The following is a 16,196-nucleotide window of genomic DNA, read 5'->3' on the forward strand; positions in this document are numbered from 1 at the left end:
CGGGCTCCTCCGCCCAGAGGGCATGTCCCTAAGCCCCCAGCCCCACCGTGGGCGTTGCACACGGAGCCTCTGGTCCCTTTCGTCTACTCCATTCCCTTGGCCACCTGATCGTCCTCCATTGGCACCCAGTGACCCCGTGTCTGTGCAGACGGGACCCGTCCAAACCCCACCGTGCACACCGTCTCCCAGCCCCCTCGAGTCCACGTCTGGGCCATCAGGCACACATCTTGCACGTCCCTGCTGCTCCTGTTGCACCCCTTCCCCTGGGTGGGCTCCTGCCTCCTGCTCGCACAGCAGAGCCCGACCTCAGCCTTCCTCTGCTCACTCCCAGCCTGCCCGGCCTGCTCCACGTGCAGGTGACTTGCTGCCCGTTTTTTGGCGGGGCGGGGGGATCGCACCCTGAAGAAAAGCCAGAACTTCTGCCTTATGCTGGGAGGGCCCAGGCGCACAGCCCACGTCGCCAGTCTCAGGGGGAGCCCCCCCAGGGGGGGGTCACGTTGGATGCGTGTGCTCTGAAAGTTGGTGTCTGAGCTGGTTCCCCACCAGGGCTGACATCCGGTGTGTTCTGATCGAGGACCCGTGCCTCGGAGTGTCAGGCTCTGGGGGCGAGGCGCTGAGAGCACAGGGCCTGGGCCGGCACCCCCCTCCCAGCACGGCTCTCCCTGATCCCAGGCTGCCCCGGGCAGGAGACGAGGCAGCTTAGCCCTGTCGGTCCTAGGGCGGGGAGGATTAGCTGCTTGGTCTTGTCTGGGACACCAGATCCCAAAAGAATCTGGCCTGGGATCTCTGTTCAGTGAGACGTTTGGTTGCCTTTTTCGTTTAAATTTTAGTTTTCAAAACAGAGCACCACGACCATCGTGGAAAACTTGGGGTCACTGTGTTTGTGTAGCTTCTGCTTACCTTCCACTGGGTCTCACACCTTCTTTCGTAGAGACCACTCTGTTTCCTTTCTGTCGCCACACCACGGTCACCCAGGCTGTTTGGGAAGGGTGGGCAGAGGGCGGGCATCCTGGTGCGAGTTCACAGCCCCACCAACCCCACCCCCCGTGATTGCAGATTGCGCCCCCTCCCTCCCTGGCGGAGCCCCTGAAGGAGTTGTTCAAGCAGCAGGAGACGGTGCGGGGCAAGCTGCGTCTGCAGCACAGCATCGAGCGGGTAAGAGGGGCTGTGGGCGCGGGGCGTCGGGCCGGGGCGCGGCTGGCCTGCGGGGGGCCTGGCTCATCCGGCTGCTCTCCTCCAGGAAAAGCTCATCGTCTCCTGCGAGCAGGAGATCCTGCGGGTTCACTGCCGGGCGGCGAGGACCATCGCGAACCAGGCGGTACCGTTCAGTGCCTGCACCATGCTGCTGGACTCGGAGGTCTACAACATGCCCTTGGAAAGTCAGGTGGGTGGGCACGCATGCGCCTGGGCCGCACCACAGGCACAGCGAGTGGAAATACCCGCGTCCCACAGATCGAGTCGGCCCGGCGGGGTGGGGGGTGGGGGGCGCGACCAGACAGCGGCACGTTCAGTGCGGGTCCTCAGGGGCCTCCGATCATTAGATTTTCCTGGAAAACATGATTAGGATGAGTCACCCCTAGAGCCCCGGCTGCAGGGGCTGCCCCAGGAACGGCCCAGTCGGCAGCTGTCGTGCGCGGGCGGAACCAGGCGCTGCAGCCGGGGGCCGGGAGGTGTTGAGCGCGCAGCTGCCCACCGTGGCTGTGCTTCCTTCCCCCGCGGTGGCACCGTGGCCCTGCTCTGTCCCCTTCCTCCCCCTGCCGTGGTCGCAAGACGGCTCCCGGGGGGGTGTCCCGAGTGCCTGTGCCTTTCAGGGGCCTCACCTGCTGGCAGCTCCCGGTGTTGACCTGTCCCCGCAGACTCCTGTGTCCCCGCTCCGTCCCCTGCTGCCTGCCGCATTCAGGCCTGGGGCCAGACTCTGTCACCGGTTGATTCTCTTCCTTGACAACCACTGTGACTTTTTAAAATCCACCCAGAGTGTGTCATTTTGGGCCTGCCCCCTGGTGACCCGTGTGCCCCACAGGCCAGCGTGAGCTCCCACTGCACCCCGGCTCATGAGCAGCATTCTCAGGTTGGATGTGTGCGGAAGTAGGTGGTTCAGAGATTTCTTTTAAAACTTTTTATTAGTGCATTAAGGATTTTCCAGGCACTTACATAGTCTTGAAGAATATCTCAAAAACTTGCCCCATCAGGGAAGCCTGGCTCGCTCAGTCGGTAGAGCGTGCAGCCCTTCCTGTCAGGGTCGTGAAGTCAAGCCCCACATTGGGCCTGAAGCCTACTTAAAATTTGAAGAAATTAACTTTCCCCATTAACCTGTTGTCTGAAGCAAAAGCTCTAAAACGGTCAGGCACTGAAGAGCTGCTTTAGGGGATTTTGCACCTAAAAGCAAGCATCTTGGTGACTTCTGAGCTGCTGCTGAGCGAGCCCTCCCCTGCGTCTGGTACGGGGCCTGCTCCCAGCTCCCCGGGGGCCACGCATGGGGCCAGACCGCGGGGGCTGTGAGACCACCCACCGGCTGCCCTCCGTGGGTACAGGTGTTGCTCTATGTGAGGACAGTGACGGCAGGTTGGCGTCCCCGCTGCGTGAAGCCACCGCGGGCCTCCCGGGGTCCTTTTTACAGAAAGTTACAAGCAGAAGAAATGGAAACACAGAGGCACACGGCAGGCTCCGGGGCTGGGGGCAGGGAACGCGAAGGGAGGGCCGCGTGTGTCGGTCCCGGACCGGGACAGCGCCTGGGGACTCGAGAGTAAGACCACGGCTTTCACTCTGCGCGTGGGCCTTCTGCCTGGCTCTTCCCCACCCCCCAGCGTCCACGTCTGCTCTTTTCAGGGGGATGAGAACAAGTCCGTGCGCGACCGGTTCAATGCCCGCCAGTTCATCTCCTGGCTCCAGGACGTGGACGACAAGTATGACCGCATGAAGGTGAGGGCCCTGTGCCCCCCAGGCTGCGCCTGGGCTGGGGGTCCCAGCAGGTGTCTGGGGCGGGGGGCGGGGTGGCTGCTGCTGGGTCCCCTGTTTGGAAGTGACAGTGTCAGACCCTCTGAACCCAGTGGATACTTTCAGGGAGCTGAGGTCTCCCCGCCCCCATGTTGCCTCCTTAGAGTGTCTTCCCTCCTGTCCAGGTGTGCGGGGAGCAGCTCCTGTCACCAGCTGGCGGTCAGACCTCTGTGGGACCCCACCTTGAGCCCTCCTCAAAGGTCACAGCATGCACCCAGCACCGCTGCTCTGGACGTGCTGACCAGTGCAGCAGGCAGAGGATGGGTGGGAGATAGAGAAAGATTAGCAAGTAAGAAGCACATCCTCATCCGCAGGTGCTAGGGTTGCCAACTGGAAAACTGAACGCCAGTTACAGAGTTGACACGAGGGTCAGCGCCACCCCTGGGAGGCTCCAGGAGGCAGGGCCCAGAGGGCCGTGCCCGCTCTTCTCACTAGAGCTCTGGGGCTGGGGTGGGGGTGGGGGGCCTGCTCTTGGAGAGGAAGACAGAGTTTGCAGGATGCCGGCCCTAACCTGCGTCCCCTCCCCGCACGGACCCATGGCCGCGGCGCCCTCGGAGAGGTGCTGGCATGGAGTAGACGGCAGACAGTAAGGAGCCCACGCGGCGTCTGTGGCCCTGGGCTCGTCCCTGGGAAGCTCCCGCCTCCACCAGGCCTGGTGGCTGCCCCGTAACAAGACAGAGTCGTCTTGACCACGTTAAAGTTAGACGTTGTGCATTGAAAACACAGGAGTGTAACGTCCTTAACGTACAAAGAACTTAAAAAACAGGGTGCATAGAAAAAGACGTGGAGGGGCGCAGTCACTGAGCATCGGACTCGGTCTCGGCTCAGGTGGCGATCTCAGGGTCGTGGGATCGAGCCCCGCGCTGGGCTCCTCGCTCAGCATGGAGCCGGCTGAGAGTCTCTCCTGCCTCTCCCCCGCTGGTGCGTGTGCACTCTCAAAGTCGTTTTGAAAAAGAAAGAAAGGAAGTGCGCCAAGTGTGCCTGGTTTGGAGCTGTGGCCACCATAAACAGTGGTTCGTCTCCGGAAGAGTAAAGGTGGAGGCGGGTTCCCATCCCGACCCCCTCAGCACACTGAATCATTTTAAGGCACATTATAGACACTGATCCTCCACCGTCTGTGCTTCTGGGCGCACGTCTGAGAAAACGAGTCTGGCCGCGAGGAGAGTCCTCACACCGGGTTCACATGCACCCTCTGCTCGCAAACCCGCCCGACCCCAGGCCCACCTCAGTGATGCCGGCAGACGCTCTTTCGGCTCTCCCCTTTCACCTGCTCGATCCGGGACCCTTACGTAGCACACCCTGACGGTACCACCGCCATTACTTAGAACCTCGTGAATAGGATACCCCGGTACAAAACGCTTCAGACCCTAGATAACCGGTTTTACACGTTTCGTTTGTTTTTCGGCGCCTGCCTGGTTCAGTGGGTAGAGCATGCGACTGCTGATGTTGGGGTCATGAGTTTGAGCCCCACATGTGGCGTTGAGCCTACTTCAAAGTTTTTTTTAAAAAGACCTAATTTGTAGTACAAGTGAAGCTAAGATGACCAGCCCTAAATAACTGTAAAAAGAAAATGGCCAAGAACAGTAGCTTTCAGTTTCAATTAGACGCTACTGTGGAACCTGGGGGGCGGGGGCACCGTCCAGGGACAGGGCTGGGCGCCCATGGGCTCAGCACTGCTGCTGAGCTGTGCGGAGGCCGGGGGCGCTCAGGTGGCCTTTGGGGGGGGGCATGGGCCCCGGGGGCCGGCCTCGCTTGGGCAGCTGGGGGCGTGGGGGGCCGGGGTCTTGCCTCAGCTCCCCTCACCTGCTGTGTTTCCCGCATAGACGTGTCTCCTGATGCGGCAGCAGCACGAGGCCGCGGCTCTCAACGCCGTGCAGAGGATGGAGTGGCAGCTGAAGGTCCAGGAGCTGGACCCCGCCGGGCACAAGTCCTTGTGCGTCAACGAGGTGCCCTCCTTCTACGTGCCCATGGTCGACGTCAACGACGACTTCGTGCTTCTGCCAGCCTGACGCACCTCGGCACGGCCACACAGGACACGGGCGAGGGCCACACGCGTCTGCCCAGCGCTGCCGCCACGTCCAGGCAGTGGAGGGAGACCTTGTCCCTCAGGTGGGGACACCCAGGGAGAGACCCGCACTTTGCCCCCTGGGGCAGGGCTCTGTAATACCAGCTGCCGCGGGAGGCCGAGGAGACCTCGGGGACGCAGATGCGGACACGGCGGCCGGGGTCTGCCCTCCAGCCGGCTGCACGGGCATTTCAGGAGCTGCAGAACCGAGTGTATTTTTTAAAATTTCTTGTTCCATTCTGATCAACTAAAAGAAAATTAAGGCGTCCACCCCTCAGAAACCGCGCCCTCCAGGTCCGAGGGCAGGGAGAGTGCGGACCCAGCTGCTGCCCGGCTGCCCCGGGCCTCAGTCGGGCTGGGACGCTGTGCGGGGGGAAGGGCCGGCCGCCCGCCCGCCCGCCCGCCACGGACTTGGAGCCGGGACTCGGGTTGTGTTTTTAATGGAGTCAAATCCACGTGGTTTGTATATTTTTTCCTTTAATCTTGGGCATTTTGTTTCTCTTTCTGAGAACATAACTTGAAACACTACAGAGCCAATAATCATATAAAAAGTATACCCGTAAACGCTGTACAGTTTTATACACATTCACAATGTACTTTTGCTGCCTTCTAGATAATTTATTTTGCAACACATACTGCACAGTTGTAAATAACTTCTGTACTGTAACATCACTTCAGTTATGTGTAAAGAAATAAATAAATTAATTAAATGCTCCTTGTACCTGACAGGCCCCTCTCTAGGAGGGGCCGACCCACAGGACTCAGCTGAGGGGTCCCTCTGCGTCTTCAACTGTTTTCCTTCCCAATTAGCACCTTTTAATTTTGAAACATTAATTTTCCCTCCTTTCCCACGCCCCCCCCCCCGCCCCCCAGGCAGCCAGACCAGGGCGGGGGGCAGAGGGGGGACAGGGAGAGGCCCGACGGGCACACCTCCAGCCGGCTGCCCCCAGGGCCTGGCAGGAATAGGAAGGAAAGGAGAGGCCCTCACGACTGGGGCGGTGGGTTCTCGGCTGCAGGGCCTTGGAGAGACCACCGCCTGGCCCTCTGCGTCCAGAACGGGAGCACAACCCTGAGCTTCCACATGTGGCTGGCAGATCTCCCAGCCAGGCCGCTGCTGATGCGGGGTCCCCACGGGGAGAGCCCCTGGGCTACCAGCTTGGAGGGCCAGGATGGGCGGTGGGAGCCCCGCAGGGCAGAGCGGACAGACCACGGACCCTGCGTCCGCTGGGAGGAGACGCTGCGGGGATGGCACCAGGCTGGCCTGGGGCCGCCCCCTGAGCAAAGCAGCTCCTTCCCAGAGACCACCCTCGCCTCATCCGGTCCTGGCTCGCACCGTCAGCCCCACACGCACCCCGGGCACTGGGCACACGGCGCGGAGGTGCAGGTCCAGGCAGCCGGGTGTGGGCTGGGCCTTTTCCTCTCTCACGTTCTGGAACCCGTCACCCTCTCCTCGGTCTCCTGTACCTCACCGGGCAGCAGCAACTGCAGAATGACCGCATCCCCGGGCGGGACTCCTCCGGTGCGGGGGTACCGCGGGGTGCTGGGCCAGGCTCCCTCCCAGTCCGTGCAGTACCCCGGTACCGGCCGAGCCCCGCCTCTCCTCCTGACTCCCTCTTCTCCCCTTTGTGCAGAATTCCTCCAGGCTGGTGCCCGCTCGTGCTTGCAGGGCAGGGGTGGAGAGGGCAGCAAAGCTCCAGTGTTTTCTGGGCGTCAATTAGTTACTTTTCTCATCATGGAGCTGTCATCACAGTAACCCATCTTTTTAAGATTTTTCATCTATTTGAGAGCGAGTGAGCGGGGAGCCCCACTCGGGACTCGATCCCAGGACCCTGGGATCATGAGCCAAAGACGGACGCTTCACCGACGGAGCCGCCCAGGTGCCCCCCAGTCACCCGTCTTCTAAGCCCTGCTTTTTTTTTTTTTTTTTTAAGATTTTATTTATTTGAGACAGAACGACAGACAGAGAGCATCAGAGGGAGGAGGGTCAGAGGGAGAAGCAGACCCCCCGCCGAGCAGGGAGCCTGATGCGGGACTCGATCCCGGGACTCCAGGATCATGACCTGAGCCGAAGGCAGTCGCCTAACCGACTGAGCCACCCAGGCGCCCTAAGCCCTGCTTTTTCAAGCACCAGGCCGTGGACTTGCCGGCTGTGCGTGTTGGGGGTGGGGATGGCGCCCCCCCCGCCCCCGGCCTCCACACTGCCGTGTGGACGGTGGCCCTGTAGCCTTGAGCGCCTGCACACGGCATTGCCACCATGCCCCGTCCCGGGGTCAGCACGCTGGGGGGCTGCCGCAGAAGCACACAACCTGGATGCTCCCGTCTGGGCTGCGTGTGTGGAGGTGCCCCCCCCCCCCCCCCCCCCCCCCACAAGTAACTAAGAACCAAGGCTGTCTGTGGTTTGCTCCCAGTGCTCACTTCTCTGGGCTGGAAGGGTCAGCGCACGTCTTATTTTCAGGACGTCCGTGAGTCCAGACCTGCACCTGGTCTGGACGCAGGCTGTCCCTGAGGCCCGTGGCTGCAGGTGTGGGTGTCCACGGAGGAAGGCGGGAGGAAGGGCGTGCTTGGCCCCGGGCTCAGCCCCCGGCCCCACGCCGGACTACCGCCCAGGCTCCGCGCTCCTGCACACACAGCGCCGACCTCCCTACCAGCGAGGGGGTCCACCAGCCCGTAATTGGGGCCTCTGCCGACCCCTGCTGATGCCGGTCCTCCAGGGGCTCTCAGAACCCAATGAGCATCGCACAGCTCCAGGTGAGCACCCAGCAGGGCCGGTGGGCCTCCTCCGTGAGGGGGGCCAGTGCTTGGCAGGGGTTCCCCTGACTTAGAGGGAACGCACCCATGTAAGAGACGCGAACGGCAGACTACAACATGGCAGCAGGTGAGGGCTTTCCGGGAGAAGCCATGAGCAGCTTCCGCCTTTCCTGGGAAGGCAGCTGTGGAGGGGCATTCGAGCGGTACGGAAGCCCGGAGGTGGGCCCGACCCGGTGACCCTGCAGGGCAGGACAGGCTTTCCCTGGAGGGGACCCGGTGCCCAAAGAGTGAGTGGACACCTGAGGCTGGGCGACGGCTGGTGGCCTTGGCAGGAAGAGAGGGTTCGTTCGCATGAACCAAGCCAGCACGCGGCGTCTGCAGGTAGGCTCCCGACAGCCTGCTTCCACCCTCCTTTAACAGGGGAGGACAGGAAGCTGCCCCCATGTGTCTTCTTCTTCAAGTTGGGGACTTAGTGACACAAGCACTCCGGACAGTGGAAGGAAGGGGCTCGGCTTCCCTTTTTGTGAAACAGGATGAGAAGCTGAGGGGCAGCCCCGGAGCTCAGGCGGTGCTCCCCACACGCCACAGCTGGGGCTTCGGGCCACTCACTCCCCTGGCGAGGGCGGGCCGGCACAGACCCCGCACACGCGCTTCCGCGCACAGAACCAGGGAAGCCCAGGCTTGTGGTACAGTGTCACTTACGTTCATCACCTGGACTGTTTGCAGGAGCAGAAAGGAACAAAACAAGCGTCACAGACGGAGCAGTGCTTCTCGACCTCGTGCTCCTTACAGCGGCCAGAAGAGTCTGCGCGTCAGCAGCACCCCTCCGAGCTAGGACGACCTCCATCTCCGAGCACTGCCAAACGCTCCCGCACCGGGCGAGATCACGCCCACTGAGCGCAGCTTATATATAGCAACGAAGAGTAACAAAATCCAGCTACACACACAGTTTGGATTGTATGGCTCTGTTTATATAAAATTCACACCAACTGCAGGGTGAGCGGTCACTCTGGAGCACGTGAGCATTCCAGGGGCTGCTGGTGACACTCTATTTCTTGATCTTGGTATTGACCCTACGGGCAGGCTTTGTGATAACTTAATGGGTAGTAAATGTATTTTTGGCATCCTTCGGTCATATTTCACAGCTTAAAAAAGGTAGAAGACTTTTCTACATTTCCCTGTGGCAGCTAGGATGATATTCAAGGACATACTTTAGGAAGTAGGATGCCAGATGCCAAGTTAAAATGGCAATCTGAGCCATTTACCTCGCAGTCAAAAATCCCCCCAAAATTAGAAAAGGCAGAAAACCACCAATTCAAAGTAGTCCTGGTAAAGAGAGAATGTTACTATCACAGATCAGAACCTCAGAGAAATGGAAAAGATAAAGTAGGGTGAATTCATTTAATGGAAAATGAAGAACTTCCAGAAGAGCGAAGTAAAAACCTTCAAAAATCTCCCTAACAGCAATAAGAACTTTGGAGGGAGGGGGGAAAAAAAAAAAGCTGTCAAGATCACCATTTTCAGAACTTTGGAAATTAACCAAGGCATGATTATTCCAGAAAAAAAGCTAAACCTCTGAAGCGAGCTGTGTGTCATTTTAAGTTCCATATTTCCATTCTTCTCTTTCCAGTTCCGTGTTCGTCTTGACAACCAGCAACCCAGCAGCCACCAGAAGGGTTAGCCTGAGTGTGGGTCTCCTCAGGTGTCCTCCCAGCTCCAGGGCACTGCCACCATTTGACTTGTCTGGCAGCTCTCTGGAAAAGCCCCATTCCTAGGACTTGTTATTTGACCCTCACTTGGAGATCATTCAGTGGGAAAAGGCCTTCACCCCAGACGGTTTGTCACCAACAATCAATGACAACTGTTTAACATCACAGCTGCCCGAGGTGATGATACCAGTAAGAGCAAACAAGAGCCTGGCCACAAAGCTGAAAAGGAAGATCTGGGGAATGAGATGTCTATGGGTACACTTATGAATGCTCTGATATATTCCTGAGGAAACAGAAGGCCAAGTGCACATGCAGGTCTGTGTGCGTGCTCAGGAAGTAACTTAGAACTCCTATTTTCTCACTTTTGGCTAAACTTGAGGCCTTGTGGAAACAGGAAATGAAGCCAATGAAGAGCTGTGACTTGCCAGAGTACTGAAGAGCCTTCGGGCAAAGAGTGGAAGACTTCGTGGATCAAGGGTTTGAAGGAAATCTGCCCAATCATTAGCGTGGCAGCAAGCTAACAGCACAAAGGCGTCACCCCCACACCCAACAGGGATTTAGACTTTACAGAATTAGTTCAGAAAGTCGCTAAATACAGCAGCAGCTGCAACCAACCAACAAAAAGTAAAATCTGGATAATGGGGAACTGATTTCCAGAATCACCCTGTTATGTTATTTAAAATGTCTACTTTTGAACAGAAAATTAGGAGACATGCAAAGAAACAAAGTATGGGGGCGCTTGGGTGGCTCAGTCGTTAAGCGTCTGCCTTCGGCTCAGGTCATGATCCCAGGGTCCTGGGATCGAGCCCCGCATCAGGCTCTCTCCTCAGCGGGAAGCCTGCTTCTCCCCCTCCCACTCCCCCTGCTTGTGTTCCCTCTCTCGCTGTCTCTCCCTCTGTCAAAATAAATAAATAAAATCTTTAAAAACAAAAAAACAAAAACAAAAAACAAAGTATGACCCATAAACAGGAAAAAACAAGTAACAGTTGATGCTGTCTTTGAGGAAGCCCAGATATTAAATAAACCTAAGACTTAAAGTCCACTTTGATAAATTACATTCAAAGAACTAGATGAAATTATGTCTGGGGGGCGCCCGGGTGGCTCAGCTGGTGAAGTGTCTGCCTTCGGCTCAGGTCATGATCCCAGCATCCTGGGATTGAGCCCCAGGCCTGCTTCTCCCTCTCCCTCTGCCTGCCGCTCCCCCTGGTTGTGCTCCTGCACCCTCTCTCTCTCAATCTTTTTTAAAACAAGAAACTATGTCTGGGGGCGCCTGGGTGGCTCAGTCGTTAAGCGTCTGCCTTCAGCTCAGGTCATGATCCCAGGGTCCTGGGATCGAGACCCACATTGGGCTCCCTGCGCTGCGGGAAGCCTGCTTCTCCCTCTCCCACTCCCCCTGCTTGTGTTCCTTCTCTCACTATCTCTCTCTGTCAAATAAATAAATCTTTAAAAAAAAAAAAAAGAAACTATGTCTGAAGAATTAATATGACTGTAAAAGAATGGTGTCTCACCAAATAAAGAATATTAGTAAACAGAGCAGTTACTCGGAAGAGAAAATGGAAATCATGCCATTGGAAGTGCAGTGACAGAATCTGAGTGGGCAGAAGCAGACCTGAAGATCGGTCAACTGAGATGATCAAATTTGAGGAACAGAAAAAAAAAAAAAGGAAGGAAAATGAGCAGAGCCTCAGAGACCTGCTAGATGCTACCAAGTGCACCAATATGTGTGCAAATGGGAGTTCCTAGGAGAGAAAGGGGCAGAAAGAATATCTGAAAAAATGGCCCAAATTACCCAAATTTGATGAAAAATACTAATCTATATCTAAGAAGCCCAATAAACTGCAAGCAGGATAAACTCAAAGAGATCCACACTTAGATGTATCAAAACCTGTCCAAAGTGAAAGACAAAGAGAATCCTGCAGTAGCAAGAGACTCAGTTTAGAGCCCAGGGGGAGCCTCCGCAGGACCGAACAGCACAGCGGAGACCACGCGGCGGGAAGGCCGCGGGATGGCAAGTGCAAAGTGCTGACGAGGACATCGCCAGCTGAGAACGTAACAAGAGAAGACGCTTTCAAGAACGGAGAAATTAGGACATTTCCAGATGAACAAAAACAGAATTTATTGCTAGCATATCTGCACTTCAGAAACAGTAAAAAGTGTCCTTCAGCCTCCATGAAAAAACACTAAATAGTAATTTGAATCCACATGAAGAAATAAAAACACTGCTTTTCATCAGTAACTATATAAACATAAAAGACAGTATAAGGGGCACCTAGGTGGCTCAGTGGTTAAGCGGCTGCCTTCAGCTCAGGTTATGATCGCAGGGTCCTGGGATTGAGCCCCGCGTCGGGCTCCCTGCTCAGCGGGAAGCCTGCTTCTCCCTCTCCCACTCCCCCTGCTTGTATTCCCTCTCTCTCTCTGTCTTTCTCAAATAAGCAAATAAAATCTTTAGAAAAAAAATTAATAAATAAAAGACAGTATGAGTGCATTTTTTGTCTGTGACCCTTCTGTCTTACTTAAAAGACAATGACATAAAGCAGTAATTATAAAACTGCTGATGGGCTTATGATGTATAAAGACATAATTTATATGTAATTTGTAGCACAAAGGAGAAGGCTACATTACAACAAAGTTTTGGTATGCTATTGAAACTTAACTATTCATCCAAACTAGGTTGTTTTAATATGTTTACTGTAATCCCCACATCAACCTTTTTTTATTAGTAACTCAAAAATATAGTCCAATAAGCAGTTTAAATGGGATACTAGAAAACACCTAAAACAAAAGAAGGCAGTATTGGTGGAACTGAGAAACAAAACAGATTTATGACATAAGAACAGCAAAAAATAAATTTTACCGATAATATAAGTGTAAATGGATTAGACTCACCAGTTAAAAGGGAGAGATTGACAGAATTTACTTTTTAAAATTATGATTCAACGATATGCTGCCTACATGAGACTCAGCAAAAACTGGCCGACCAAAAAGAACTAGACCATTCATGGTACCAGTTGGAGACTTCACTATGCTCACTTTTCACATAGACAGAACAAGTAAGCGGAAGATCGACAAGGAAACCAAAGACTTGAGCAACACTATAAACCAACTAGACCTCTATCCAGCAGGCGGCCCCACCACAGCAAGGGACATCTGCTTCTCAAGTGAGCATGGAATATTTTCCAGGAGAGACAATATGTGAGGCCCCAAGTCAAGCTTCAGTAAATTCAGAAAGACCGAGATAATACAGGGGTGCCTGGGTGGCTCAGTCGTTAAGCTCTGCCTTCGGCTCAGGTCATGATCCCAGGGTCCTGGGATCGAGTCCCGCATCGGGCTCCCTGCTCAGCGAGAAGCCTGCTTCTCCCTCTCCCCTCCCCCTGCTTGTGTTCCCTCTCTGTGTCTCTCTCTGTCAAAGAAATAAATAAAACCTTTAAGAAAAAAAAAAAAGGGCGCCTGGGTGGCTCAGTTGGTTAAGCGACTGCCTTCAGCTCAGGTCATGATCCTGGAGCACCGGGATCGAGTCCCGCATCGGGCTCCCTGGCTCGGCGGGGAGTCTGCTTCTCCCTCTGACCCTCCTCCCTCTCATGCTCTCTGTCTCTCATTCTCTCTGTCTCAAATAAATAAATAAAAATCTTTAAATTAAAAAAAAAAAGAAAAGAAGAAAAAAAAAGTAAATTGAGATAATTCAATAGGAAAAACTTTGAGCTGAACCAAAGAAGTGTGTGGGAGGGTTGCCCACTGAGACAGAGGGGTTTTCTCAACAGAGCCGCTGCAACCCCTGAGCTAAGACACGCAGAGCAGGACCTGGTGGGAGGGCATCCTCAGGGGCTACACAAATGCCCAGCCCCGTGAACAAAGTGAGGGGCGGCACTGCAGGTCCCCAAACTACACCGAACGGTGCAGCTCACCAACAAATACCACTCAGCTGGCCCCTTCAAGGTGTTTAGGATGATCAATTTTAGGGTATGTGTATTTTAACGTAATTTAAAAAAAGAAGAAAAACTTACAGGAAATGAAAACATTTCTGTAACATAAAAGTGCAAATAGTTAATCTCAAGCAAACCCATATACTACAAGAGATGTCAGAGGGAGTCGTGCCGGCAGGAGGACACTGGTATTAGACAGAAATCTGCATCTACGTAGAGAAACAATCTCTAGAACAGAAACCACATGGTTAACTAGATAACACTTATTTCATGATTTCCTTAAAACATAGTTAACTATTTTTTTTAAGATCTTATTTATCTGACAGAGAGAGAGAGCATAAGCAGGGGAAAGCGGCAGGCAGAGGGAGACAGAGAAGCAGGCTTCCCGCCGAGCAGGGAGCCCGACGTGGGGCTCGATCCCAGGACCCTGGGACCATGACCTGAGCCGAAGGCAGACGCTTAACGACTGAGCCACCCAGGCGCCTCTGTGTTTAATTTTTTGAGGATCTCTAAAAGAGTTTTCCACAGCAATGGCACCATTTTATATTTCCACCAACCCAGACCTGGTTTTATTCTATTGTATTCTTTCTTCTTTATTTTTTTGTAAAGATTTTTTTATTTATTTGACAGAGAGAGACAGCGAGAGAGGGAACACAAGCAGGGGGAGTGGGGTAGGGAGAAGCAGTCTTCCTGCTGAGCAGGGAGCCCGATGTGGGGCTCGATCCCAGGACCCTGGGACCATGACCTGAGCTGAAGGCAGATGCTTAACAACTGAGCCACCCAGGTGTGCCCTAGTTACCTGTTTAAAAAATAAAAATGCAGGAAGTGGATTACAGCACATATAAAATACAAGGTATAACCAACAGCAGAGAGGCAAACTCGGGAAAAATTCAAGGGCACTGCTGGAAGGAACGACGTCCTGTCCCTTGAGGGTAGGCTTTTTAACATTTTCACATATAGGTTTTTAAGCATATATTAAAAACCCTGAAGTAAAGAATAGAATAACAAAAGTTACAGCTAACATGACAACCATAGAAATAAAATGAAATCATGAAAGTCCAAAGGCAGAAATAGGGGCACCTGGGTGGCTCAGTCATTAAGCGTCTGCCTTCGGCTCGGGTCATGATCCCAGGGTCCTGGGATCGAGCCCTGCATTGGGTTCCTGCTTGGTGGGAAGCCTGCTTCTCCCTCTTCCTGCCTGCTTCTCCCTCTCCCACTCCCCCTGCTTGTGTTCCCTCTCTCGCTGTGTCTCTCTATGTGAAATAAATAAATAAATTCTTTATAAAAATAAAATAAGGGGCACCTGGGTGGCTCAGTCGTTAAGCGTCTGCCTTCGGCTCAGGTCATGATGGGATCGAGCCCCGCATCGGGCTCCCTGCTCGGCGGGAAGCCTGCTTCTCCCTCTCCCACTCCCCCGGCTTGTGTTCCCTCTCTCGCTATGTCTCTGTCAAATAAATAAAACCTTAAAAAAAAAAACAAAACAAAACAGGCAGAAACAGAAGGGGGAAAACAAAGCAGAGACAGGACAAGTAAAAGGCAAATAGCAACGCGACAGACTCAACTCTATTAAAAAAAAAAAAAAATCTCTGAACATCCCAACTAAAGGCAGAGATGACTAGCTAGGGTTGAAAATCAAGACTCAACTATATGCTGCCTATAAGAGATATCCTTTAAGGATACCACAAGCAGGTTAAGAGTAAAACGTTAAGAGATGGAAAAAAATATACCACGCTAACACTATTCAAAAGAAAGCGAGAGATGTGGTATGGAGTTTACAGATCCATGTTTGAAAGTCAAAGGAATAAAGCTTTAAGATTCAAAATTTCCTTCCATGAACCCAACTTATACCACATTTCTTATCTGTACAACCCACGAAATAAGGAGCATTTACATAGAAAGGAAGCAGGCAAGCTAGAATGGCTGTTTTATCTTTTCAAGATTTTACTTATTTCTTACAGAGAGCACACACCTGCAATTGGGGGGAGGGGCAGAGGGAGAGAGAGAATCTACAGCAGACTCCACACCAGCACAGAGCCCAACGCAGGGCTCGATCTCATGACCTGAGATCATGACCTGAGCCGAAATCAAGAGTCAGACGCTTAAAAGACTGAGCCAACCAGGCTCCCCTAGAATGGCTATTTTAACATCAAGGACCATTGCTAGGGATAAGGGAACTCATTTCATAATGAGAACATAACAATGATCATGTCTATGCACTTAATAGCAAAATACATGAACCAAAAACTGATAAAATTGCAAAGAAAAATAGATTAATCCACAATTTTAAAAATTTTAACACCTCTCTCATTAGTAGGTAGAAAATCAGCAAAGACAGAGTAAATTTGAACATCATCATCAACCAAACCAACCTAGTTAACATTTACAGAACACTTCACACAACAAAAGCTCAGTACACATTATTCTCAAGTACAGAGGGCATTTACCAGGATATACTATACTGTGGTCATAAAACAAGTCTCCACAAATTCAGAGGATTCAAGTCACACAAAATATGTTCTAATCTGTAATGGAAGTAAATTATAAATCAGTAACAGAAAGATCTTAAAATCTCCAAATATTTGGGAACTAAATAATATGCTCCTTCAAAACCCTTGGATTAAGGAAGAAGTCAAATGAGAAATCTAAAGCCTGGTCCTTTGATAAGGGCAATAAAACTGATAAATTTCTAGCCAGACTATTCAGAAAAAAAAGAGTAAAGACACAATTTACCAATATCAGGAATAAGAGAGGTGACATCAC

At 53.3% G+C, this 16,196-nt stretch overlaps 1 protein-coding gene across 10 annotated transcripts in view; it reads left to right on the forward strand.

The window, feature by feature from the left end:
* ANKRD11 (ankyrin repeat domain 11) overlaps positions 1 to 5,769 on the forward strand; it is a 189,008-nt gene extending 183,239 nt beyond the window's left edge. For 9 of the 10 annotated variants that reach the window (XM_035024590.1, XM_035024591.1, XM_035024584.1 and 6 more), the window contains 4 exons: positions 1,057 to 1,155; positions 1,241 to 1,384; positions 2,827 to 2,919; positions 4,818 to 5,769. In XM_035024590.1, coding sequence (XP_034880481.1) covers positions 1,057 to 1,155; positions 1,241 to 1,384; positions 2,827 to 2,919; positions 4,818 to 5,003 — 522 coding nt within the window. In that variant the 3' untranslated portion in view covers positions 5,004 to 5,769. Of the gene's footprint in view, positions 1 to 1,056; positions 1,156 to 1,240; positions 1,385 to 2,826; positions 2,920 to 3,119; positions 3,284 to 4,817 lie in introns of all 10 variants that reach the window. The other variant, XM_035024589.1, reaches the window with a different exon arrangement.
* Positions 5,770 to 16,196: the final 10,427 nt, after the last annotated feature.

The sequence above is a fragment of the Mirounga leonina genome, unplaced genomic scaffold (genome assembly GCF_011800145.1).
Source record: "Mirounga leonina isolate KUSES-001 unplaced genomic scaffold, KU_Mleo_1.0 Mir_180, whole genome shotgun sequence".
Taxonomy (NCBI): Eukaryota; Metazoa; Chordata; class Mammalia; order Carnivora; family Phocidae; genus Mirounga; species Mirounga leonina.